Source organism: Zalophus californianus, chromosome 13 (assembly GCF_009762305.2).
Source record: "Zalophus californianus isolate mZalCal1 chromosome 13, mZalCal1.pri.v2, whole genome shotgun sequence".
Lineage (NCBI taxonomy): Eukaryota > Metazoa > Chordata > Mammalia > Carnivora > Otariidae > Zalophus > Zalophus californianus.
In genome coordinates this window covers 37,066,193-37,092,605 of record NC_045607.1, presented here as the reverse complement: position 1 = coordinate 37,092,605, position 26,413 = coordinate 37,066,193, and the positions used below count along the sequence as shown (strand labels likewise).

Below are 26,413 nucleotides of genomic sequence, written 5' to 3'. Positions count from 1 at the left end.
TGGCCAGACATTGGGCTGCTGGCCAGAACCCTGGCTTTGTGAGTGGCGGCAGCTTGGCTCTGCTCCAGCCCACGGGCTGAAGGGGTGGGTAGGGAATGTGTACATGGCTTTGTGTCCTTGAATTCTCTAGACTCTCACATGCAGCATATATGGGCAGGCTCTGCACACTTGTGTTGCCCATGTGCCGCAATCATTGCAGGGGAAGAAAGAAAGAAAACAGCTCTGGCAGGGAAGGGGCTATCAGAGTTAGGAGCACCAGCCCTTTAAGGAGGGCAGCTTGAGTCTGCCCCCTCCCTTCTGGACCTGTTTCCTTTGGAAGATTGCATGCAACCCAGGAGACTTGATGCCACCTAGGGCCTTCCAAACTTATAGGTGAGGATAGGGCTTGTGAGCAATGCAAGGATGGCCGGAGGCTTTTTATCTTCATTCTTCTCTCAAGGCAACTGATTTTGGGAAGGGCTATCATGCCAAGACTAGACAGTGATGACTTGGCCCAGGAGAACCTTGGCCGCCTGACTTCTAGTCAAGGGTTTTTTCTTCCTTGAGACTCTGAAGGGGTAGGGTCTGGGACTTGGAGTGTCTGGAAGGAACTTAGACAGACATGGCACACATCTCCCTTGAGACCCCACTGACTGGGGAGTAGATGTGAACCCTGAATGGGGGTGGCTGGTTTCTTAAGGCATACACCTACACAAACACCTGACCCTACAGTCTTGATTTGGCTGCGTTTTGGAATCATTTGGGAGTTTTAAACACTGATGCCAAGGCCAGCTTCCAGAGATTCGGATGTAACTGGTTTGGAGTGTGGCTTAGCAGTTTAATAACCACAATGTCCAGCAAAGTTTGAGAACCGCTGCCCCACACAAGTCCTCCTTATCTGAAGTCAGGGGCACCTTCAGCTTCTCCAGTCACCTGCCCAATGGCTCCTGAGCCACTGAACTTGAGGCTTTGTTTTTGGACAAAGCTGGAAGGAGGAGGGGCCTGAAAACTTCCAGTCCTGCTGTCCCAGGAGGGCAGGGCTGTAGGGAGGACCCAGGAATCCAGCTCCAGACTCTGTCCCCCAGCACTCTCCTCAGTCCCGGACAGGACAGGAAGTGTCCGGCAGAGGTGGGGTGGAGGTGATTGGCAGTTGGAGGCTCCAATGGGCCCAGACCCCCTCCCTTTTCACCCCCGTCCTTCCATTGGTGCCTGGGCGGAGCCGCCCCCTCTGCGGGGGGCCCCAGGGCGGGAGGGAGTGGAGGCCGGGGCAGAGGGCGAGGGCGGAGGGCGCAGGCGGCGGAGGCCGCAGAAGGTGAGGCCTGGTGGGGCCGGCGGGAGTACCCGCGGAAGGCTTGCCAGGAGAGGGCGGGGCAGGGTGGTGAACGATCTGAAGGGCCTGGACTGGCGGACGGACTGTCAGTGTGTGCGTGTGACTGTTAGCCTGTGTGTGACGGCGTCGGTGTGTGGACCTGAAACGGAGGATCACTTGGGGCAGCTGTCAGTTAATATGACTGCGTGTGTCGGTGCGCATGTGGTTGAGTCTGCGTGTGGCTGTGCGAGTGTGGGATTCAGTTTCCGTCAATGTGCAGTTTTTGGTGAGATACTGGGTTGCCTGCTTGTGTGTGAGAGGGCCTGTGACCACATGGGGACTGGGTTTGCGGAAGGTCTCTGTGGGGTTTAAGACTGTGTCTGCCTGTGTGAGTGTGGGTGGCTGGATTTATGTGTGCCATTGTGTGACTTCAGCAGTGGCAGAGCGAGAGTGAGAGACTTGTATTATGTGTGTGTCCTGTGTCCTGTGTCAGACTGTGTGAGGGTGGAGCTGTGTTGTATCTCGGGGACCAACTTCAGTAGTCAGTGGGACTGACCTTTCTGCTTAATGTCCGGCAAAGACAGACCCACCCCAACACACGTGTCTTCCCTTCCTTTCTGTGCTCTAGCATCTCTGTCATTGGTCTACTGCTTATTTTCTGTTTCCCTGTCTCAGTTTCCTTTTATTTCTTTTTCTCTCCCTACTACTGTCTTCCTAGAGCTGTCAGTCACATGTGTCTCCTCACAGTTTTGTCTCCCCAGGTATCTCTGTGTATCTGCCTCTCACATCCTCTACATCTCTGTCTCTCTCTGCACCCTTGTGCCTCCTAGCTCCCCTGTTCACCTCTGTCTCTTTGGCTACATGGGGGCCTGGAGGAGTGATGAGATGTGGGATCTGCCATTCTAAGAGCTCCCTGGAAGAGGGGACTTAAACCATTATGAGGATTTGCTTTTAGGGAATGCTGCGACCCCATCCCAGGGGCAGAGTGCTAAGTGTCTGTGTGTCTGTGTGTGGTGTGAGGGTATGGGTATGAGTCTGAGTGAGGATGTCTGAGTGTATCGATGTGACTGTGAGTGGCTATATCTGAGAGTGTGTGTCTGAGGGTAAGTGTGGGTCTTGTATATCTGGCACCAAGGGACCAAAGGCATTTCCTGATGCTGGGGCCCAAAGAGTGGAGGGGGAGGTGAGAAATGGCTGGAACGTCCAGGGGCGGAGGGACTGGACTCTGGATTTTCTTTATACCCCCCAACCTGGGGCCTCCCTTTCCCTCAAAAAACAGCTAGCTATGCCCTAAGGAAATATTTGCTGGGGAGTGAAAAGAGTGGGGGCATGAGTCTGTGTCTGATTTTTCATTTGGTTATGTCCACGTGTGTTCAAGGGAGTGTCTTTTTGTTGACTGTGCTTAGTGAGTCCAGGCATGAATGTGGCTGGGTGAAAACAGGGAATCTCTCCCTGACAGGGACATGAGCAGCCCTCCTTTCCCTCTTGCTGGCCATGGCTGTGCCTGTGGCTTCCTTTCCAGACTGGGGGGAGGCCTCTTCCCTTCCCAGGGCCTCGGGTGGGAGGGGGGGTGAAAGGGGAGGAAGGAGGAGGAAAGAGGGAGGTGGGGGCCTAGCTCAGGGCGGCTGAGCTCTAGGGCCCAGAGGGGCGGAGGAGGGAAGGGGAAGGAGGGGATGATTCTGGGGTCCCAGAACTGAGTGGAGCTGAGACGGGTGCTGTAGCTGGTGGAAGTCCTGGAGGCCATGGACACTCAGCCACTGGGATCACCGAGGTAGGGCGGGGCTGAGCAGGGTAAATGTGGCTGGGGTGGGGGTTGGGGGGTGTGAGCCACCAGACACATTCAGACAGATACACAGACACTTGGAGGCCCTTGTTCTGCTCTACTTGGGAGGGGTCTGTGCTCTTCCTCTTTTGGAGCCCTTGCCTGCCTGGGCCCTCTCCCTCCCTATCTGCTCCTTCTCCTATCCCCATGGCCACTTCCCCACTGCCTTTCTCATCCTGCTCTTCCATCCGGAATCCCTCTCTCCCAGCACTCCCACAAGCGGTGGTTACCATACACAAGCGGTGGTGACCTCCTTTGCCTTTCTGGTTCCTGCGGCCGGCTGGCCGTACCAGCCCTTGCCTCCCTGAACTCCACCACCTCCCAGTCTTGATCTCGGAGCATCTCTTGATCCCGTGGCCTCCACCCCAGGCCCCTTTTCCCTGCAGGCTCCTCGCTCCTCTCAGCTTTCTCTCCCCTCCCCGACACCCTGTCTCCATCCCCTGGCTCCTTGCCCACCCCCAGCCTCTGGCAGCAGCCAAGGCATCTGGATCTGCTTAACTCTGCAGCCTCAGCCTGCACCCTAGCCCCATCCAGCCTCATAGGCTCGAGACCAACAAGATTCCAGAGTCAGGCCCAGATGAGTGGCCCAAGGAGCCAGGCCCAGGAGAGAAGAGGCCTGGCAGCCAGAGCAGGGCTAGGCCTCGTGGTAGGAATATAGCGTGGGCTCAGACCCACTTTGACAGCCCCCCACCCAAGGTTGATGAAGCCTGTCTCAGGTTAACCAGAGGCAATGACTAGCCCTGGGCCAGGTGGGGGTGGACACTGGAATTCCCAACAGCTGGGTTGGAGGAGTTAATGGGAATGACTGAGCTGGTGCCAGCACTTGGTGCCAGGGGTGGGCGCCAAGGGTGGTGTGTGTGTGTGGGGGGGGGACTGCTGGCGCAGTCTGTCGCCTCCGGCTTTTGTTCTGGGCCCTAGGCCCAGGACTTTGATGGAGGGTGTGTGCGTGTGTGTGCGTGTGTGTGTGTGTGTGTGTGTGTGTGTGTGTGTGTTTGCCTGTACGCACATGCAGCACTGGGTATATGGTGGAAAGGGGAACCTTAGATCAGATCCCCAGATATTTTCTGATATCCTTACCCCATTTGGTACTAGTTTTCTTCCTAGAAAGTCCCAGTTTAGAAGAGGAGGAGGCAGGCTTTAGCCTCCCATCTGGGAATGGGGGATTGCTGACCCTGCCTCTCTCCCCACAGATGAGCAGCAGCTGCTCAGGGTTGAGCAGGGTCCTGCTGGCCGTGGCTATAGCCCTAGTGTCCGCTGCCTCCCCCTGTCCCCAGGCCTGGGGCCCCCCAGGTGAGATGATGAGATGAAGATGAAGAATCCTGCTATATGACTCTAACTTTGACTTGCCACCCTCACTGTAGACCCTTTCCATGCCTAATCTGTGACCCCCACCCCCTGACATCCAACCTGGCAACATTCCTTCTCTCCCCTGTCTTCTGACCTCTGTCTCTAGATTATAACATGATGCTTTGACCCAATGACCCCACCCAGGGCTTAAAAGTTTGCCACTTGCCCTGTCATGCTAAGTGGGGGCTGGGATGGGAGAAAGGGAAAGCGAGAGCCTTTCCTCAGAAGTGCCCTCCACAGGGTTCCAGTATGGGCAGCCTGGCAGGTCCATGACACTGTGTTGCCCTGGAGTGACTGCTGGGTAAGTGCCCCACCTGCCCACTGGGCTGACATTCATGACCCTTTCTTGACTCGGTCCAGTCCTCGTGCCCCTCCCATCCTTGCCCCCGGTGTCTATAATCCTCATCTCTCTAGCTGTCCTAACCCTCAAACCATCCTTATTCAACAGAAAATTTTAACCAACATGTATTGAGCACCTGCTGAATCCCTGGTCTATCCTAGGCTCTGGGATCTAGCAGGGATTAAGCCTGGCAAGATGCCTGCCCTTGCAGAGGTTACATTCTAATAGGGCAGACAGATAATAAGCAAATATGAATCTTGCCAGGGAGTGGTACCTGCAGGGCAGAAAGTCAAAAGAAAGTGATGTGGAACAGGATAACTGATTGGTTACTTTTTCTTGGTAATCAAGGAAGGCTTCTCTGAGGAGGTGACATTGAAGATAATTTCTAGGGTCAGGAAAGAGGCAGCCATGCACAGGTTGGGGTACAGGCATTCCTGACAGAGGGAACAGCTAGTGCAAATGCCCTGAAGTGTGAATGAGCTCAGTACTCTTGAACAGAAAGAAGACCAATGTGACTGGAGTGTAGTGGGTGAGGGGGAGAGAGGGAGGAGCTGAAGAAGGAAAGGAAGGCAAGGGCTAGATCACCAGGGGCTTTGTAAGCCCCTGGACTTAAAGGACTTACAAAACTCTGGGTTTTATTGCAAGCACAGTGAGAAGCCAATGGAGAGCTGTGGCATGGCTGACACTTTAAATCTTCCCTCTGTCATCACCTCATCTCACCCCCAGGGCCCCGGTGTCCTGGTTTCGGGACGGGGAGACAAGGCTGCTCCAGGGACCTGACTCTGGGCTAGGGCATGAACTGGTCTTGGCCCGGGCAGACAGCACTGACGAAGGCACCTACATCTGCCGGACCCTGGATGGTGTACTTGGGGGCATTGTGACGCTACAGCTGGGCTGTGAGTTGGGGAGGGAGTATTGGGTGGCAGTGATGAGGCAAGGGGCTCCTGAGGAAATCCAGGCCCTGAGTAAGCCCTCTAGGATGGGAAGGACCTGGGACTTCTCAGACTCCAGTTGCACTTTCTGCCTCTAGACCCCCCAGCCCGCCCTGTTGTCTCCTGCCAAGCAGCTGACTATGAGAACTTTTCCTGCACTTGGAGTCCCAGTCAGGTCAGCGGTTTACCCACCCGCTACCTCACCTCCTACAGGTGTGTGCATAATTGGGTGTGTATGCCTATACATTTGGGTGTGTAGGCACAACGTGGGTATGGGAGGCAGTGAACGAGGTCCTGAGGAAGGCCTTGGAGAGAGGAAGGATCCTCTTTTCCTTCCTGACCTCAGATGGCCTCCTCCCTGCCAGGAAGAAGACCGTACCAGGAGCTGATGGCCTGAGGTAGGACATAAGGGAGAGGATGGGGGTTCCAGCTAGACCCCACAATGAGCATTTCCAAAGCCCAAGACCACATCCTCCCTCCTAGGATGAGTCCATCCACAGGACCCTGGCCATGCCCCCAGGATCCCCCAGGGGCTGCCCGCTGTGTAGTCCATGGGGCCGAGTTCTGGAGCCAGTACCGAATAAATGTGACTGAGGTGAACCCCCTGGGGGCCAGCACACGCCTGCTGGACGTGAGCTTGCAGAGCATCTGTGAGTACCTACCTGCCTGTTCCTACTGCCCCCTCAGATCCCCACCTCAGAGACCCCGAATGGACTCCAGGGTACAGATCTCCCAACACGGAACCTCCACCTGCCAAACAGTTCCCTTCTGACATAGACCTCATTTTAGCACGTAGGTAGCTACCGTGGAGACTAAGAAGCCAAAGAGATCAGAGCCTAGGAGGCAGGGTTACCTCAGCCTCTGGAGGCTGCTGCCACTACCCCTTCCTGGGTGCCTAGCCCACAAGTCCTTCCTGGGTGCCTGCCCCACAAATCCTTCCTGGGTGCCTAGCTCCAGAGTTGCCCCTGCTTCTAGGGCCTGTGCTGAAGGCAGCCGTGTCTCATGTCCTTCCTGCCCAGTGTAAGCCCTTGCTGGCCCCTCTTTCCTTTTGATCCGTATGTGGGAGAGGGGAACTAAAGCTCTAGCTAAGGGCTAGAGAGGGACAAGCAGACTCCATGCTGAGCACAGAGCCCGACGTGGGCCCAATCCCACGACCCTGAGATCATGACCCGAGCTGAAACCAAGAGTGGGATGCCCAACCGGCTGAGCCACCCAGGCGCCCTAGCTCATTTTATAATAAGGATGACAGACAAGTCCTGAGGATCCAAAGGATGATCCAAAGGATGATCAAGCTTAGGATTTCCCCAAACCCCCTTGGAAGTGCCTCCCTCAGGTACCTTTAGGCATATACCCACCTTCCCTTGGGAGGTGGTGGGGAAGGGATGGGTACCTGTCGCCCGTCCTGACTTCGCGTCTCCACCACCCTCAGTGCGCCCTGACCCTCCCCAAGGGCTTCGCGTCGAGTCGGTCCCTGGCTATCCCCGCCGCCTGCATGCCAGCTGGACGTACCCTGCCTCCTGGCCCCGCCAGCCCCACTTTCTGCTCAAGTTCCGACTGCAGTACCGTCCAGTGCAGCATCCAGCCTGGTCCACGGTGAGGCCTGGAATATGTCCCAGTCTGGGGCTATGGCTTCTGCCTCTGGTTTCATGTTCCTGGTTATTCTGCCTGGCTTTCTGGCACACTGGCAGGTCACCAAAGCCCTGTCACCTCCTCCAGTAGAGTGCTCTCCATGGGCGAGTCTTTGTGCTGGGTGCTGGGGTTTGCAGCAGGGCCTGGTAGGCCTAGCCTCTGCCCTGTGGGGCTGTAACTTTGACGTCAGCCCTTCTGTGGGAAGACAGGAGTAGCTTTTTACAAATGACTTTCCTAGGAAAAGGAGTGCCTTTCACCCAGAGGCACATTCTCACATAAACATTCTATACCCAGATGAGGACAGTAGTGAATTTCTACCTCTGAAGATGTTAAAGATTGGCTAGCATCAAGTCTGGGAAGCAGCTGCCTCAGATAATGCCCGATATTTATTGAGCACCACCTGTCTGCCAGCCACGGTCCTACACATTTTACATGCATTATCTTATTCAGGTATAGTCACCTCTATTTTACAAATGAAGAGAGCAAGGCACAGAGTGGCCCAAGGTCACTCAGTAAGTGTTACAGCAAAGATTTGAACCCAGGCAGTCTGATGGCACAGCCTATGTAACCGTTACGCACTTTCGTCTTCCAAACACTAGGTGTACACCTGACACCACCAGCCACCAACGTGAGGCCCAGGCAGCTCCACCGGTCTGACAGGGACGGGACTGGGAGGAAGGGGTGCTCTTTGCTAACTAAGGTTGGGGGCAGGTAGGCTTGGCATTTACAACCTGGATAATGGGCCAAAGAACCATCTTCATTCCCAGGTGGAGCCGGCTGGATTGGAGGAGGTGATCACGGATGCTGTGGCTGGGCTGCCCCACGCTGTACGGGTCAGTGCCAGGGACTTTCTGGATGCTGGCACCTGGAGTGCCTGGAGTCCTGAGGCCTGGGGGACTCCAAGCACCGGTGAGAGACTGAGCCCAGGGCACGGGCAGTGGGCCCTCCCACCGCATCTGTTGGCTGGACGGGTGTGCAAGTGGGCTGCATGCACATGTCCTGCCACTCAAGCATGGCCGTTGAGGTCCCAGTCTTCAGCCTTGGTTGTCACCCCTTAAGCCCTGCCCTCAGTCCACCTCCGTAGGCCCCCAGAAGCTCCAGCCCCTTAAGCCCTGCCCTCAGCCTCCACCTCCGTTAGGCCCCCAGAAGCTGGCTCTACCCTTTCAGCTTCCACCTCCTGGGCACCCCGTGTCTAAGCCAGGCCCTCGCGTCCCCTGGCAGGCCCTGTCTTCCGCCCCACCCCGTGTGGACAGGTCTCCTCAGGTCTCACCTCCCTTCAGGGCCCCTACCGGAAGAGATACCAGCTGGGGGACAGACACAGAAGCAGCTGGAGGAGGAGCCTCAGGCAGACAGCCCTGCTCCCCCAGGCCCTCCCTCCTGCCAGACCCACGGCCACTTGGTAAGCTTGGGCAGGTGAACAAAGGTTGTATAGGATGGGAAAGCCCCGGAGAGAAAGGGTTTGGTCAGGCAGCCTCTCTCTCACAGTGGCATGCGACCCTCCCTCTCAGACCACAGAGACCCCCTGGAGCAGGTAGCAGTGCTGGCATCTTTGGGGATCTTCTCTTTCCTGGGACTGGCAGCTGGGGCCCTGGCACTGGGGCTCTGGTAAGTAACTGCCAAGGGCCCCTCAAATTCTGATCCCACACAGATGTTCTGATACCCACAGACCACACCCATTCCCGCCCTTCATGATTTCCCAGTGAAACTTTCTGATTCTGGAACAACTCCCCCCTCCTCCCTCCAACCCCCACTTCATTATTTTCACTGATTTCTCTCTCACCGTTTACTAATACACTGTTTTGGTGGAGACAGAGATGTACAAATTGTCAGGGAGACAGCTACGTTTTTGTGCTCCAGGCTGAGACTGAGACCAGCTGGGAAGGATGGACCCCAAAAGCCTGGGTTCCTGGCTCCAGTGATTCCAGTGGACAAGCTTCCAGGTGAGTAGGACATCTAGGAGGTTTGGACTCAGGATGTGTACCCTCGTTTTGAGTGTCTGGATTAAGAGCCAGATGCTCTAGTCATTGTAAGGGTGTTGGGAATCAGAGTTGGGTCACCTCATTCATATGATGTCTGAGCTCAGGGATGGACCTTTCATTCTTGAGTCCTTGGGCTCAGATTTGGGTCTCTTTCCTTCTCTCACGTGGTATTGGGGTTCCTAGATGGGCCCCCCTCATTTTCAGGGTGTTAAGCTCAGAGCTGGATGTCTACCCTGATTCTTGGGCTGTCTTGGATCAGAGTTGGGTCCCCTCCCTTACTCTTGATGTATCTGGGCCCAGAACTAGGAATACTTCATCTTCAGGGTGTTGGGGTTCAATCAGAGCTGGGCTCCCCTATTCATTCCTGGTGTTGGGCTCAGAGCTGGGTCCCTCCCTCATTCTCAGGGTGTCTGGGCCAAAATCTAGTCCTATTATCTCTCTTGATTTGCCTCCTGCTTCTTCTAGGAGCCCCAAACCTGTAGATGATCCAGGAGGGCTTCAGCTGATTCACCTATAATTCTGTCATGCTGGTGTGGATGGACAGACAGATAGAACCCAGGCAGGCTAGTAGACCCCCATGGAGGCAGGAGGGCGGGGAGTGGTCTCAGCTGGAGGTTCTGTTTGGAGCCCAGTTCTGTCAGACTCTGTTCCAAACTTGCCAGCTGAAAGGTGCTGGACCTCTCATTTCATCTCAGAATTGGAGGTCCACCTGAGGAATGAGTGTAGATATGTATGTTTGTGTCCATGTGTGCCCATGTGTATGTGAGGTAGGGAACATGTGTTCTCTAAATGTATGCATGTAGGTGCTTGGGGAGTATTTGTGGCTCCTTGGCACTTGGCCTTGCCCCTGGAGGGGTTTGTGAAGATGTGAATAAAGAGAATGAGGAGGTTCTTCTGTTTATTGACATGTCTCCCAGCTTCAGATTCAGGGCTCACAGGAGAATGCATAGAACTTGGAAACCACAGAGACTGTTGTCCAATGCTGCTTTATTGTTTCGGCTACTGGGGGCCCTGGTCCATTTTCCCTGTCAGCCCCAAATTCAGGTTAGGCAGAGTCCCCTGGAGTCTCCTCCCTTGGCGCTCAAACCACCGAGCTAGGCTGCGGTTCTGAGGGTGGATGCAGACACTGCGTCGAGACAGGTGAAGCCTGGGAAAGGAAAGGTCCAAAGCCATAGTCATAGCGTGGGGATGAGGTTAGGGTCCAGGGGTTAAGGCAGAGGCTAGATGAAAACCTGAGTCAGTCTCAGAATTAGCAATTGGGGTTGGGGTTGGGATCAGCATCAGGGGTTGGGACTGAGGTCAGACGTCAGTATGAGGGGGAGGGTCAGAGCTCACACGAAGGCCTGGAGGTGACAGTCCCCATCAGCTTCCTGCACTTCCACCCGGATGACCCTTCTCAGTAGCTTGTTCGAGAGTGGCTGGCGGTAGAGCTGAGTACAGCAGGTAATGCTGGTTGGCAGTGGCAGGGCTAGGGGACAATGGGGCCATGTGTTCAGAGGGCTTCTGACCCAAAACCCTTCCATCAGGCAGCTGGAGGATGGACTTCCTGGGTCCCTTTCCCTCCATCCCATTCACCCAAATCCCTGACCTTCTAGACCCCCAAGCACTCACCTGCTCCAGGGTCTGGGCTCAGCAGCAACAGTAGCAGCAGGAGGCTGCTTGTGGATGAGGGCCCCTTCATGCTGCTCAGCCTGGATACTTCTCTTTCCTCCTCCTCCCCTACCTTTTATCTGGGTGCCTTTTACCTGGGGCACCAGGTGAGTCAGAGGCAGGTGAAGATGTATTGCTCATCCTGTGACATTCCTGGGCCCTAATTGCCACAGACCCCTTCCTCTTCTAGGGCTGCCATTTCCCATGGCTTCTAAGCCCTGGACAGAGAAGCTGGAGAGAGGGGTAGTGCATGATGTGACGACTGATGGTACAGTGACTGAGTAAGGGCACCTAAGTATCCACAGTGGCATCCAATGATGGACATTCACACTCACATACCCACAATCACATTCAGTCACACTCAACCACTCAGTCAACTTTACACAGTCAGACAACCAAAGACAGAATCACATAGCCCCAGTTGTAGTCAAAGTCCCACTCCCACATAGTTGTGTCTTCACAATCATTCAATCACACAATCATATTGGCACACACAAATTCTGATAGGGGAATTGTGGGTGGGGTGGGAGCAGAGGGAAGGCCAGTACCAACTTGCCTTCATCCTCTCCTCCCTTACTTCCTGCCCTAGCCTGCCTGTCTTATCAGGAAAAACTGATGGGTATGGACCCCTAAAGCAAGCTCTTCTGGCTGATGATGAGTCTTGGCTGGGACAGTCACAACCAGAGTGAGAAGCTGGGTGCTATTGGGGTACCTCTGGGATGCTGAGGTGGGGGCTGCTTTCCCCAGGGAGATGAGACAGGGAGGAAGGATGGGGTGGATAAGGTGGGAAGATGAAAGAAGATAAAGTTCTTTGGTGCCAGGTTGCTGCTGTCAAACAGGAAAAAGACCCAAGAAATCTTACCTTCCTGTTTTTGCCTGGTCCTGTCCCTGAAATGCCAGCCTCTTGCCAGCAGGGGCCTGGGGCTTCCAGAATCAATCCTGGCTTATTGAGACATCAGACTCAAGAGCTCAATTACCTCTCTTTTGTTCAAATTCCAGCCTTTCCCTGTTGCCCACCCAGGTCCGGTAATACCCCCCCACCCCCCACCCAACCCTTATACATTCTGCATCCCATCCTCTTGCTAAAGCCCCAACCTCTCCTCTCCTTCCTGTCTCTTGTCTCCGAATCCCATTCCCAGCCCCCACTCCCTTCTCCCCTTACCCCTAAAGCAAAACTCCTCCTCCTCCTCTTGTCCTTTCCAGGAAGCTGGGGACTGCCTATGGTGGGGGCAAGCCGCTAAGTTTAGTGCCTCTGGCACCTTGAAGAACTTCCCACTCCTGGTCTGGGGATTTCAATCCTCAAGTCTTGCTCTGTATTTGAAACATAAACTGAGTCATTACCCAGTAATCCAGACCTTATCTGGTTCTTGTAAGAGTGCCTTCTGCAGCCTTCTGCTCTGTGGCCAGCTATTCTCTAAGGAGCAGGCCTTCTCTTGGGATAGGGACTCAAACCTGTCCTGGGCACCTTTCTGCTGCAGGGCTGCTGAAACAATCAGGAGGGACCATCAGTTCCAAGAGTAAGAACTCGTCCCCCTCCCATGCTGAAAAACTCAAGCTTCTCCTCCTTCCTGTCCAGGGTGAGGCTTGAAGGCCCCTTCCTGGAGTTTGTCTTGTGAATACTCAGGAATTCTGACAGTGTCCTGGTGAGGTGTAGGCCCAGGGCTGCACAGGGCACTCCACTTTTGACAGGGTTCTTGATGTAGACATTCTGAGGAAATGGCTCAGGAGCCTGGGTCCTTTCTTGAAGGTGGCCACAACCCAGAGGTCACCCATCTTGAACTGCTAGTACCAGAGGCCTTGGGTCTCTCTCCCACCCTCCAGTTTGGACTTGTGCCCCAGAGCTTGGGTGCAGCTCTTGGGGTGCCATTTACTTATCACAGATCTCCATCAGCTGGTTGTCTGCCACATACTTTGTGTTTTTTCCTGGACCAACTGGTCTAGATACCTGGAAAGGCAAGAAACGAATTCTTCCAGGTACGCACCCATCTCTCCCCTTTGGCTATTCCAAAGATAGGGCCAAGTCTTCTCCCCAGCCACAATCTGCTGTGGCGGGGGCAGCCCCAGGCTGAAAGTTAGCTTTGCCCCAACCCATAAATTGGGTTGTCTCGTTAACTTAATCTTCGGATAACTTTTCTGGTGCCGGGCCTAGTCCTTTACTGAAAGCAGGCCCACTAGGAGTCCCTCACCCTCGGTACTTCAGGAGCTAGAGGGTTTCAGGTCAACTAGGGGAACAAGACAGGGGTGGCAGGGAGCCGTGGCCTTTGGGTTCTCCTAGGGACAGAGCAAGAACTGCTAGGTAAGCTGATGCCAAGTATCTTTAAACCTGAGAAAAGACTGGGGGAGCCAGAAGTTGTGGCATTAATTGTAGGAAAGACCTCCAACAGTCCCAAGTCACTCCACTGTGGCAGGCTGCGGGAGTCAGCCTCTAGGAATCTTCCCCTCCTCTCACAGCCTACTTCCTACAACTCTGGGCTTACAATAGTTTAGATTCACTCTCAGAAGAAGATTCTCCAGACACCTGGCAAAGTCCTGTCTAGGAGGAAGGTGGAACACATCAATGTGGAGACAGGCTGGGAGGAAGACCGGGACAGGGCTACTTAGTTCCCGTCATATAGGCTATTTACAGCGAAGTGGGGGCGGGGGGGGGGGGTTAGGTGGCGGAGGGCAGTCAATGACAGTAATGGGAGGCCTGACACTGATGAGGGATCCTTAGTAATAACGGGGGCCTGGATATGGAAGGGCACCCTATCAAGGAGGGAGGCCCTGTCAGTAACGAAAAGCAGGCGTGTAGAGGGGCTCCCAGCGCGAATGGCGGCAGCGGCGGCAGAGTCAGGAGGGCAGCACGGTGGCTTCGGTTTAAATCTTTAATGCACCGGCTGGCTGGGCAGTGGCGGTGGGGGTGCGGCGGGGGAGGCCGCGACCCGAACGCTGGGGGGCAGGGCCCAGGCCGCTTGACAGACAGCTCATCAGGCCTCGTAGAGGCTCCAGCTTCTGCTCCCGGGAATGCGCCGAGCTGTGGGGCAACCCGACACTGGCATGAGGCAGGGAGGGGACTCCCGGATTCCCCCCATCCATCCTCCTTGAGGCTGAGCCTCGTGTGCCCCGGGCGGGTCCGCGGTGTCGCAGCCCCCTCACCTCCTGTCCCTCCGCCACATGCGCAGCCAGGGGAAAAAGTAGAAGCAACCCCAGTAGATCCTGCGGAGAGAAGGCCGAGCCGGGCCGGGCCGGGCGGGGCGGGGCTGACCCCACAGACTCCGCCGCTCAGACGCCTCGCCCCTCTCTTGAAGGCTCCGCCCCGCCCTTTAGAGGCGGTTCCCTCCGCAGCCCACGCCCCCTGAGGGGCCCCACGCCTCCCGCCCGCGGAGAACTCGCGCCCTCCCCCACCCCGGAGCGGCTAGGTTCCTCCTCCGCAGAACCCGCCTCCACTCACTCCTCCTCCGCCTCCAGCGCCACCTCGTATCTCCTCAATCCCGACATGTCCTGGGCTCCGAACGTCTCCTGGGGAGCGGCATGATTGGATCAAGGATACCCCAACCCTAGGTCCCCTTCTCTGTCATTCTCGGGACCAGTCTGACCTGTTCTCAGGTAATCTGAGGCAGGTGCCCCCGGGAAGCCTCAGTTGCCACTTTGGGACAGGGTAGGACTGAAGAATTGGGAGGCACCAGACGTTAAGGATATAGGAGGTCGGTCACCTCGGGGGCCTGGGGCATTCAGGGGGTCAAGGCGAAAGGCTTTGCGGTCATGGACCTGGGATATTTGGGGCCCAGGGTGAGGATTTCGGGGGTTGGGATCACCTGGAGGGGGGCTGAGGGGTCGGTGCAGCCTAAACTCCCGCCCTCCCTGGCTCCACCCCGGAAACAGACCGTTACCGTTACGTCATAGGGACTCCGTCGCGCTCCAGGGGTGGGGCTTGCCTATTACCCGGAAGAGGCGAAGTCTGAGCGTTTCTTCTTCAGAGGAGGAGTCAAAGTGTCACTGGAGGTGGAGCCAGGGTCCATCTGTCACTAAAGGGGCGGAGTCAGGCCTTATTAACTAGGATGCGGACGGAGCACGGGACCCTCTTTTGTGGGGGTAGAGTCAGATTTTGGAGCTTTCTCCCTGGAGACCTCAGTCTCAGGCAGCAAGATAAGAGCTTTGGGACGTTATCCAGTACGGTTTTCCCAGTCTACTTTTCTTTGCCCTCTGCACTGCTGCCACTTGTATGACTCTGGTCTGAGGAGGAATAGGTCTCCAGAGCGATCCTAGCCTAGATGGAGCAGACTACAGAAGTACTTGATGTGTGAGTGGCTTTGGCCAAGTCACTCAATGGCCAGAGGGTCACAGCCCTTCCTCTCTGAGCTGAAATTTGTCTTCCTGTGATTTTTGTTCCCACAGTCATTCAATCAGCAAATATATCAGGCTAGGAATGGGTATACAGCAGAAGAGAAGCCAGATTATTACAGTAAACATAGCACACTGGTTGGAGGCAGTAGACGGTGCTGCAGTAGAGCCTAGAAAGCGCAATTAACCCAGTGTTGGAGGTTGGAAATAGCTGCCCCAGTTAGTCTGGGGAGGGAGGAAGAGAGCCTTCTGGCTGGATTGTAGGGGAGTCACCAGAAATAAGTGAAAGTTCCCTCAGGCTGAAATGTGGCAAATGGGTACACTACTCTTTCCCCCCATCCCACCTTCTTTCTCCCTGTCATACCTCTCTTCCCTGCCTGGGCCACAAACAAGATTGCAGACAGATCTGTGGGTACAAGTTGAGCGCTATTGGAAGCATTGTGGTCTAGGTGTGGAGGAGAAGCTGCACTTCTGCTACGCCACACTCACCCCTGCTCACACTCACACTCACACTGACACTCCAGGCCGTGTCCTGGCTGGGTCAGGTCTGGTGCAGAGTCACTGGAGGCCTGGTCCTCCCTTCTTTTTTTTTTTTTTTTTTTTTTTTGTTTTCTGGTCCTCCCTTCTGATCCTTGGTTCCCCAGGGCTACAGAGACTCATATCCCTTCACTCAGACACAGGGCTCCCTCCGGGGCTGTCAGGGGCTAACTGCCGTGGCGCTTGTTCTAGGGGAGGAAGGAGAGGCAGGGTCATGGGTTGGGGTCTTGGGAAGGGGCTCTGAGGGAGGAGGCAGGGCTGGGGAGGGCCGGGCTTGCCTTTGCAGAGTTCTTCTGCAGTCTCCGGATGATGCGGTCCACCCAGGGCTGGTCTGGAGGTGCACAGAGCTGGTTACCTCTCAACACAGTGAACCTGGAATCAGAAGGAATGGAACAGTCCTGGAACCCAGCTTCCTGGCAGGCCTTGGTGTGAAGAGCAGAAACTGAGGACCACGTCTGGAAACCTGTTTCAGGGGCTTCCTTGTGGGGAGGAGCTTGGCAAGGAAAAGGGAAGCAAGATGATGAGGCCCAGGTGACAGAGGAGGTGATTGGGAGAGGAAGAGACTGGTTACTCTTCACCCTCCCCCCCAAGACAACAGTACCCTACAGCCATCAATGAGAAGGAGATAGGAACAAAAAGGCACCAAAAATGTTCCTGGGAATTGGGTATTGGTTCACCAAGAGACAAAGTCCTCAGAGTTGTTAGCATCACTCAGAGGTGGGGGTGGGGTGGGCATAAGGGTTAGGGCTTGAGGGACTTTTGGGTGGGAAGACCACAGCCCTGACTAGAATTCAGGACGCCTATCCCCAGTGTCATAGCTTTAGTGTTTCTTTCCTTTCCATCCACGTACACTGTCCTCTTCTTCCTCTGGAAACCCAGACTAAAGGAGATAGAGCCTCTAGAGAGAAGGGCAGCCAGAGAACCCAGGACCCATCCGGGTACTGGCATATTCAGGAATAGCAGGGGCACAGGCACATCTATATTACACGGGTGCACACCTGGGACATGGCCACACCCACACCACACAAGTCCATGTATAGATTGCACAGGAATGTGCACAATGCACAGGTATACCGACGCTACACAGGAACACAATCACAAGGGCACACCCATTTGGCACATGTACACTCTAGGACCTGGGTGTTGACCTGAACTCACAGTCTCCTTCACAGACTCCCTAATCCCTCCTCTGCCCCTCATGTTACCATTTTACCCCTTCCCCTTTCCAGGGGAGACCACGAAATCAGTATGCTGAGAAGAGGAGTAGTTGTGTCCAGGAGGCCATGGAAGACGGAGAGAGATGGACAAATGGGTAGAATCTTTGGAAGCAGCAAGTGTGTGGGTTGCAGAAGTCCTGCTTGTGTGGAGTCTGCATGAGACTGTGAGGCTGGATGGCAGAGAGTGAGCGGAAGAGTGATGATGAGGGGGGAGGAGTCCATGTGGTTCTGTGATGTGTATGTGAGCCTGTGTGAGCTGTAGCTGTCTCTTGTTTTATGGCCACCTGAAGCCTTCATTTTTTATATCCGAAATTTCTTCCTTTCTGTTGTGTAATAAAGAATTTGACTGGTTTTGTCCCTGATTTCTGAAAAGGAGACTTTAAATCTTTGAATTTCCCAGTAATAGGAATGTCTGTTATTATGAGCCCCTTGGATGGTCACACCTGAGTTTATGCTAAGAGATGAGATGACTTAGGATCATCTGGGGGATGGTCACAAGAAAAACCAGCCATGTCACTGAATTGGTCAGGGCTTTTGAGCCTGCGCATCCTCTGGGAGTAGGAGGGGCACTGGAGATTGAGTTCAGCCAATTCAGTCATGCCTACATAATGAAATTTCAATAAAAACTCTGGACACCAGAGCTTGTGGAACTTCCTGGTTGGTGAACACATTGATGTCCAGGAGGGTGATTGTGCCCAATGGGGTTTAGAGCATGAAGCTCTGCATTTGAGACCTTCCCAGACTTTGCCCTGTGTGTCTTCATTTGGCTGTTCCTGATTTATATCCTTTATAAAAAACTGTAGGTATAGCACTCCTGACTCTCATGAGTCTTTCTAGTGAAATATTGAAGCTGAGGTGTCTTGGGAACTCCCTGGGCTTATAACCGTTGGTCAGAAATGCACATGGGCCTGGGAACCCCACAAATGGGGGGCAGACATGTTGGGGACTGTGCTCTTAAACTTGTGGAGTCTGATGCTGAATGGTTAGTGTCTGAATTGAATTGGAGTACATGAGTTGGTAGGATAGCTTTCCATGAATTTTTTTTTTTTTTAGATTTTATTTATTTATTTGACAGAGATAGAGCTAGAGAGCACATTAAGCGGGCAGGGGGGTAGAATGGCAGAGAGGGAGAAGCAGACTCCTTGCTGAGCAGGGAGCCCGACGGGGGCTCGATCCCAAGACCCTGGAATCATGACCTGAGCCAAAGGCAGTTGCCCACAACTGAGCCACCCAGGCTCCCTCCATCGAATATTTTACCCACTGTCTCTAGAAGAAACTTCTATCCCTTTCATAACTCCTTAATAGCCTTCCCACCCCCATTTCCCATTCTTTATCTTTTAGCTCTGAGAATCTTAGTAAATCAGCAGTTTGGACAAGGCAAGGTGTGTGTGTAAGGGGGTGTTGGCGCTGCCACCCTTAGGCGAACATTTACAATGTCCTCTCCTGAAGGAATTTGAACAATCAGTCTCAAGGCTAGGGGTCAAGTCTTGGTTCCAGATTAGAGGTCAGAGTAAGGAGTACCTCTCTTTCCCAGGCTTCTCACCTCAACTCTTTGTGGTCTAAGATACCTGGGAATGGTGGCAGGGGGGGGGCACCTGGGTGGGCTCAGTCAGTTAAGCGTCTGCCTTAGGCTTAGGGTCATGGTCCCAGAGTCCTGGGATCGAGTCCCATGTCAGGCTCCCTGCTCAGTGGGAAGCCTGCTTCTCCCTCTGCCTATTGCTCCTGCTTGTGCTCGCTCTCTCTGTCAAATAAATAAATAAAATCTTAAAAAAAAAAAAGATACCCGGGGATGGGAGGAGTGGGAAAAGTGGGAGCCAGCTGGTTCCCCAGATTCCCTAGAACAATGACAAGTAGCAAGATAAAACTGGAGAGGGTGGGGGGCGCATGGGTGGCTCAGTTAAGCATGTGCCTTAGGCTCAGGTCACGATCCTGGGGTCCTGGAATCGAGCCCTGGATGGGTCGGGCTCCCTGCTCGTTGGGGAGTCTGTTCCCTCTGCCTCTGCTTCTACTCCTGCTCGTGTGTGTGCTCTCTTTCTCACTCACTCAAGAAAAAGTCTTTAAAAAACAAAAAACTGGAGAAATTCCCTTCTCAGGTTCACCAAGTCTCCCTAGGCCCATGACAGTGCCTTTGCATCTGTCATTTGAGACCTGGTCTTCCCTCAGACAAGTATCGCTAAAGGGAAAGTTTTCTGGAAGCAGATCCAATTCCTGTATCTCACATCTGAGGACTCTAGGGGCTTCACCCTCCTGACCCAGCCAACACTGACCCTTTCCCCTGTCGACCCATTTTCCTATGCCCCAAGCTGAGTCAGAGGAATAGCTTGAGGGGAACCTGGCCTAGAATACCCCTTCTACCATGCTTTCCCTATCGTGGGGATGGAGAGAGAATTTCTGAGCAGAGGGGCTGGTCAGCTTACAGAGACAAGGAAACTAGGTAGGAGGGAGGGGAGCAAGTGCTTTCCTCACCCGATAAGAGGCCCAAGAGACAAACCAGAGGAGGAGACCTCTCCTAAGAGACTAATTGTAGAGTGCTCCTCTGTTACCTTTTCCAGCCCTAGAGCATATGATGTGACAACTTAACTGTGGACCCAGTTTTTTTCTGCCTTCTCTATCACCCATCCATGTGTCCATGTCCACCCCCTTTGTCTATCAGTCTATTCTTCCTTCTTCCATTTTCATATCTTCATTTCCATTGGTTCATGCATATGTTCAACCATTTTAATCCAGTCATCATCTATTAATGCATTTATTCATCTATCTATTAGTTATGTTAATAATATTTGTTGGTACTTGAGTGCCAGGCACCATGCTAAATCCTTTAAATTCATTGTCCTCATGGCAAATCTATGAAGTAGAGTGCTGTGGGCTAGGCTTTTGTTCATGCAGACACTTTCTATACTCTTTTTGTGGTTTCTTTGGGTAACTCCTCTACCATCTCATGTGGTCTTGATGGGTCTGTCAGTCATAGTGCTCTGATCAGAGTACCCCCATTTCTGACCACTGGAATATATTGAAGAATTGAGTATGTGTTATAAGCACAGTTAGCTGGAGCTTTTCATGAGATTTGGTGTTAGGAGAAAGAGGGCCTCTCATATATATATGAGCTGTCCCTTATTTATATATATATTTAAGACTTTTTGCGGCGCCTGGGTGGCTCAGTTGTTAAGCATCTGCCTTCGGCCCAGGTCATGATCCCAGGGTCCTGGGATCAAGTTCTGTGTCGGGCTCCCTGCTCTGCGGGAAGCGTGCTTCTCCCTCTCCCACTCCCCTGCTTGTGTTCCCTCTCTTGCTGTGTCTCTCTCTGTCAAATAAATAAAATCTTTAAAAAAAGACTTTTTAAAAAATATTTATTTATTTGAGAGAGAGAGTGTGAGAGAGAGATCACGAGCAGGGGGGGAGGGTTAGAGGGAGAAGCAGACTCCCTACTGAGGAAGGAGCCCGACTAGGGACTCAGTCTCAGGACCCTGGGATCATGACTTGAGCCACAGGCAGACATTTAACCTAGGCGCCCCTATTTTTTTAATATTTTATTCTTAAGTAATCTCTATACCCAACAAAGGACTCGAACTCACAACTCTGAGATCAAGAGTCACCTGCCCTACCAACTGAGCCAGCCAGGCACCCCAGAGGGCCTCTGTTTTAGATCGCTCACTATAAAAATGTAGACTTGAGGCTTCCAGGGTCCGTATTTCCTGCTATCTACAAGAGGAATGAAACTCCCTAAAAAGAATTATAAGTTAAAAGATGGAGTTATCATCTGGACACCTAGGGCAGAAGTAGACTAAAATCTATTTAAAAAAATTATTTTTGAGAGAGAGGGAGAGAGAACGTGACTGGGGGGATGGGCAGAGGGAGCGGGAGAGAGAGACTCCTAAGCAGGCTCCATGCTCAGCGCAAAGCCCAACCTCACCACCCTGAGATCATGACCTGAGACAAAATCAGGAGTCAGAGGCTTACCCGACTGAGTCACGCAGGTGCCCCTAAAATCTGTTTTTAATGGACCTATTTATGTGATACAACAATTTTAACTTTTTGCTTAAGCTACTTTAAGTTGGGTTTTTGGTCATTTGCAATGGGAAGAGCTCTGAATAATAATTACTATTATTCCCATTTTACAAATGAGGAACCTAAGACCCAGCAATTTTTCCAAAGTTTCCCAGCTTATAAATGGCAGAACATTGGTATTTGGAGCAAACTCTGATACACTACCTATAATATCCATCCACTGTTCATTCATCTGTGCTCTATCCCATTCATTTATTTACTTGACTACCCTTCAGGGCTAAGACTCTGAAGGCAATAAGCCTTGTCTCACTTGCTAACTCTAGTTCTGAGGCTGAGTTTGAATCAGGGGTTGGCAAACTTTTTCTGTAAGGGGCCAGATAGTAAATATTTAAGGTTTTACTGGCTGTACTCTAACTATAGTGATTACTCATCTTTGCTGTTGTAGCCCCAAAGCAACCATAGACCATATATAAATGAACAGGCATGGCTGCATTCCAATAAAACTTTATTTACAAAAACAGGTGGCAGGCTGGATCTCTCCCATGGGCCATAGTTTGCCAATCCTTGGTCTGGATCAATATTTTTAGGAACATGAGTTGGGAATGGGATCATGCATGCCTTGCATTTGTCATTACCAATGAAGGAAAACAACAAGATTTTTTTTTAAGATTTTATTTGAGAGAGAGAATGAGAGAGAGAGAGCACATGAGAGGGGGGAGGGTCAGAGGGAGAAGCAGACTCCCTGCTGAGCAGGGAGCCCGATGCGGGACTTGATCCCGGAACTCCAGGATCATGACCTGAGCCAAAGGCAGTCGCTCGACCAACTGAGCCATCCAGGCGCCCAAACAACAAGATTTTAATATTCAAACTCTTGTGTTTGAATCTGGCTTTATGACCTTGGCCAAATGAGGGAAGAGATGAGAGTTTCTTCACCTGTAAAATAGAAATAATGTATATCCTGTGAGGTAGTACATGTGCCTCACTCACAGTGGGAACTCAGTGAAGTTTAGGTCCATCCCTGTTCTCATTTATCACCCACCATGTATTGCCAGTATCAGGAGACTTCTCTTTATGGTATCCTGGATGCAGTGAGGACAGTTCAACCTAGCTTGCTAAGTTTAAGAGTCCAGCTTCTAAGAATGAGATTTCACACAAATTATATAGATTAAGCTCTTGCAAACTCCAAATTTCTCTTTCAATAGCTATACCCCAACTCTTATCTGCGCGGGTTGCAAACTTAAAACCATTCTAGTACCCAGCTAAACAAAGGGCTCTCCAGTCAACAAGCACTATTAGACTAGAAGCAGTTCAGCCTCCTTTTATATCACTCAGGATGTCGCCCTGTTCCCCAGGTGTATTTTCAACCTATTTCTTCCAAACAAATACTCCTCTCTAAGACAAAAGATTGTGTCCATGTGTGTTTGTGTGTCTGTGTGTCCATGACACGTGCATGAATCGTGTGTGTCTGATATGCCCTTGTGTCCATATGTGATTATAAGATTAAATGTCTGTGGTGTGTCCTTTGATGTATTTGAGTGATTGACTGTGCATGTGTATGTGGGTAGGACATATGTAAGTGGGTGAGGGTGTCAGCACTTGTTTGTATGTGGGTGTGTATTCTGGTTGCTGTTCAGTCCATCCATTTGTGATTCCCAACCTCACAGGGCCTGCAGGGAGCATCTATTGCATAGGGAAAAGGAGATATGAGGCTTCTGGCTTGGGCTCTCAACCTCATGGGGCCTATAGAGGGCGTCTAGTGTATGCAGAAAATGAAAATCTGTGGTTCCTGGCCTCTGAAGTGGGGGCTTTGGCCTGGGGAGGCTGGGCTGTCTTCTTCCAGAAAGGAGTTGGAAATGAGCAAGAAACCAAATGACTCAGCTCCTGAAAGTCCCTCGTAGGAAGGGGTCTGCTTCACACCCCATCCTTTTCTAAACCTTCTGTCCATATCCAGAGGGTCCTAGCCCAGCCAGAGGGGCAGAACTTGGCTCTTCAGTCTCAGGGTGTGGGTAGAACATTGCGTAGGACTTCCAGAGGTGACAGGACATCAGGATGGGGTGAAGTCTTGAGCAATAGTACACCCCCCCCCCCTTTCCTGCCTCCTGCCCTCTGGAGTTTGAAATAACACCACTGCCAGGATTTTCTGAACATCCCCTCTCCATTTCCTGCAATTTGGGCTACTTCAGGCCCCAGGGTTCCTTGCTGGGAGAAGTGCAGGAAACAAGGGCCCCTGAATCCAAAATAGAAAGTGATTTATGTGGCTGGAGATGAAGAACCCTGGGGGGTCAGAGAGAAGGCAGAGGAGACTACATGGACGAGGGATCTCTGCAGAGCATCGAGGATGGGTGAGGCAGGAGAGAGGACATTCCAGGTAGAATGAACAGTAAGCACAGAGGCTCAGAGGAAGGACAGGGGTTTGGGATTAATCCCAATGTGGGTTAGGAAGGGGAAGGGCAAGTGGTGAGAGAGGCTGTGTGTGTGTGGGTAATACCTGTGGTATTTGGGGCACTTTCTCCTGGTGATGCCATGCCTAGTGGTCAAAGTTAATGGAAAACCCTTGTGGCCTTAATCAGGCAGGACCACTAGGGTCTAGTATCCCTTGGGTGTGAAGGGTTGAGTCTCTTTGCAGTTACAGAATGTCAATCAGGTGAAGTGCCAGTTGGAGGTAGAGGGAATGAGTCACAGGGGAAGTGTGGTGAACATAATTCTAAAATTCCTGCCCCCAGTGTGTATGCCCTGTATCTCCTTGATTTGAGATCACCTTAACCTATTGACCTGTAAATATGATGGCATATCCTTCATGGGATTAGGTTATGATAAATGACAAAATGGAGGGATTTTGCAGATGTGATTAAGGTCCCTAATCAGTTGACTTTGAGTTCATCAAAAGGGAGATGACCTTGGATGGGCCTGACCTAATCAGGTGAGCCCTTTAAAAAAGTGTTTAGAGATAAGAAATAAGCATCAGCCTTAAAAAAAAAAAAAAGCAAACTTAAAAAGAGGGTGCTTTGGGGCACCTGGGTGGCTCAGTTGGTTAAGCATCTGACTCTTGATTTCAGCTCAGGTCATGATTTCAGGGTTGTTAGATAGAGCCCTGCAGCCGGGCTCCGTGCTGGGTGGGAAGCCTGCTTAGGATTCTCTCTCTCCCTCTGTTCCCTCCCAGCCCCCCCGCACCCCCCACACTCCTGCCAACTCACGTGCTCGATCTCTCTCTCTCTCTTAAAAAGAAGGGGGGGTGCCTGGCTGACTCAGTCGGTAGAGCATGTGACTTTTTTTTTTAATATTTTATTTATTTGACAGAATGAGAGCACAAGCAGGGGGAGTGGCAGGCAGAGGGAGAAGCAGGCTCCCCGCAGAGCAGAGAAGCCCCATGCGGTACTCGATCCCAGGACCCTGGGATCATGACCTGAGCCAAAGGCAGATGCTTAACTGACTGAGCCACCCAGGCATCCCGAGCATGTGACTCTGATCTTGGAGTCGTGAGTTCAAGCGCCACGTGTGGCGTAGAGTTTACAAAGGAAGGAACAAAGAAAGAGAAAGCAGCAGCAGCAGATGCTCTCATGCTGGCTTTGAAGAAGCAAAGTGCCATGTTGTAGAGAGGGCCATGTGGCCGGCAGCTATAGGAGCTCGGGGCCTCGCCCTGCCAGCACAGCTGCCAATACCCGGTGAGTTTGAAGGAGGACGCTGAGTCTGAAATGAAATTGCAGCCCTGGCTGAGGCCTAAGTTCAGCCTGGTGAGACCCTGAGCAGGGAGGACCCAGTCAACGCGGACCTGGACCCCTGACCCACAGAAACTGTGAAATAATAAATTTGGATTTTTCGAAGCTCCTAAATTTGTGGTGATTTGTTATATAGCAATAGAAAAGTAGTATGAGAAGGAAGTACCTAATAAATGCTAGTTAAGCCCCAGGGTTTCTTAACTACAGACTATAGCTTTTAACCATATTTTCCTCCTGGTTTTGAAATGGCCCTCTTTCTTTAACTGACTCCCCTTTTCTTTCATCCTTTTTTTAAAAAAAGATTTTATTTATTTATTTGAGAGAGAGTGCATGCCCATGATTGGGGGGGAGGGGCAGAAGGAGAGGGAGAAGCGGACTCCCTGCCGAGCTGGGGGTGATGAGGGAGGTGGCGCTTTGTCCCAGGACCCTGAGATCACGACCTGAGCCAAAGGCAGATGCTTAACCGACTGAGTCACCCAGGTGTCCCTATTCCGTTCTTGAAGATAGATTTTGTGGTGGTATTATTACTACTCACCAAGATGCTGATTCACTTCTCCTCCTGGCAGTCTCTCCCTTAAAGTTAAGTATGATTGGGGCACCTGGGTGGCTTCACTCTTTAAGCATCTGCCTTCGGCTCAGGTCATGATCCCGGGGTCCTGGGATCAACCCCCCGGGATGGACCCCAGGATCATGACCTGAGCCGAAGGCAGATGCTTAAAGAGTGAGAGGGAGAGAGACAAGTAGGCTTCCCGCAGAGCAGAGAGCCCAGGGAGTCTGCTTGTCTCTCTCCCTCTGCCCCTCCCCCTGCTCATGCTCTCTTGCATGCTCGCTCTCTCTCTCTCAAATAAATAAAAATAAAATCTTTTTTATAAGATTATTATTATTTTTTTGAAGATTTTATTTATTTTTTGACAGAGACACAGCAAGAGAGGGAACACAAGCAGGGGGAGTGGGAGAGGGAGAAGCAGACCTCTTGCTGAGGCAGGGAGCCGGACATGGGGCTCGATCCCAGGACCCTGGGATCATGACCTGAGCCGAAGGCAGACGCTTAACGACTGAGCCACCCAGGCACCCCCAAAATAAAATCTTTTTAATAAAAGTTAAGTATGTTTGTATGACACACTTTGGCCAATGAAATGCATTTGGAAATGGCATGTGTCGTTTATGGATAGAAGTGTTTAAACAAGAGATCCCCTGTCTTTTCTGGCTGCAGTGATCATGGAAACATGTGTTGAGATGAAGGAGCGTGCCAAAAGATCAAGGCAGCCTAGAATGTTGAGCTGCCACATGGAATCCAGCTGTGCTAAGAACCCGCCTAGACCCATAGCAGGCTCGGTATGCATGGAGAATAGAGTTTTGTTGTGTTAAGGTACTCAGATTGGTGTCATCTGTTATTGCAACATAACCTAGCCTATCCTGCCCCATCAGGTGTGTTGGTGGTGGTAACCAGGTGTTGTAGAATAGAGATGAGATTATAACAAACTAGAAGAAGAATGGATGCTGTGGGCCAAATTGGTTCTGTGTGACTGTATCTGGAGATAGGGTCTTTAGGAAGGAATTTAGATTAAATGAGGTCAGAAAGGTAGGGCCCTAATCTGATAGGACTGTGGCCTTATAAAAAGAGAAAGAGA

General features: G+C 52.3%; 3 protein-coding genes across 6 annotated transcripts; 1 reads left to right on the top strand and 2 right to left on the bottom strand.

The window, feature by feature from the left end:
• The first annotated feature begins 1,236 nt into the window (after nucleotides 1-1,236).
• Nucleotides 1,237-17,056, top strand: IL11RA (interleukin 11 receptor subunit alpha). Of its 2 annotated transcripts, none has more exons than XR_004819540.1 (13): nucleotides 1,237-1,291; nucleotides 4,301-4,400; nucleotides 4,698-4,758; nucleotides 5,524-5,693; nucleotides 5,828-5,942; nucleotides 6,095-6,127; nucleotides 6,213-6,379; nucleotides 7,180-7,322; nucleotides 8,126-8,267; nucleotides 8,639-8,757; nucleotides 8,867-8,963; nucleotides 9,216-9,298; nucleotides 9,803-10,247. XR_004819540.1 is itself a non-coding variant. In XM_035723677.1 (13 exons), exons 2-13 carry the CDS (start codon nucleotides 4,301-4,303, stop codon nucleotides 16,274-16,276), a joined length of 1,320 nt encoding a protein of 439 aa, XP_035579570.1. In that variant the 5' UTR covers nucleotides 1,237-1,291; the 3' UTR covers nucleotides 16,277-17,056. The 2 variants fall into 2 exon arrangements, 1 of the variants encoding a protein (XP_035579570.1); XM_035723677.1 differs by lacking the exon at nucleotides 9,803-10,247 and adding an exon at nucleotides 16,212-17,056 and having other exon boundaries at nucleotides 7,159-7,322; nucleotides 8,639-8,761.
• Nucleotides 10,303-13,779, bottom strand: CCL27 (C-C motif chemokine ligand 27). Its single transcript, XM_027616280.2, has 3 exons — nucleotides 10,949-13,779; nucleotides 10,673-10,805; nucleotides 10,303-10,484 (listed from the first exon to the last, which is right to left on the bottom strand). Exons 1-3 carry the CDS (start codon nucleotides 11,016-11,018, stop codon nucleotides 10,337-10,339), a joined length of 351 nt encoding a protein of 116 aa, XP_027472081.1. The 5' UTR covers nucleotides 11,019-13,779; the 3' UTR covers nucleotides 10,303-10,336.
• On the bottom strand, nucleotides 13,838-15,368 carry LOC113934757. Of its 3 annotated transcripts, none has more exons than XM_027616283.2 (4): nucleotides 14,857-15,368; nucleotides 14,418-14,485; nucleotides 14,123-14,182; nucleotides 13,838-14,000 (listed from the first exon to the last, which is right to left on the bottom strand). In XM_027616283.2, the coding sequence occupies exons 2-4, from the start codon at nucleotides 14,462-14,464 to the stop codon at nucleotides 13,844-13,846; spliced, it is 264 nt and encodes an 87-aa protein (XP_027472084.1). In that variant the 5' UTR covers nucleotides 14,465-14,485; nucleotides 14,857-15,368; the 3' UTR covers nucleotides 13,838-13,843. The 3 variants fall into 3 exon arrangements, with proteins under 3 accessions (XP_027472084.1, XP_027472082.1, XP_027472083.1); XM_027616281.1 differs by lacking the exon at nucleotides 14,857-15,368 and adding an exon at nucleotides 14,782-14,844; XM_027616282.1 differs by lacking the exon at nucleotides 14,857-15,368 and adding an exon at nucleotides 14,563-14,775.
• Nucleotides 17,057-26,413: the final 9,357 nt, after the last annotated feature.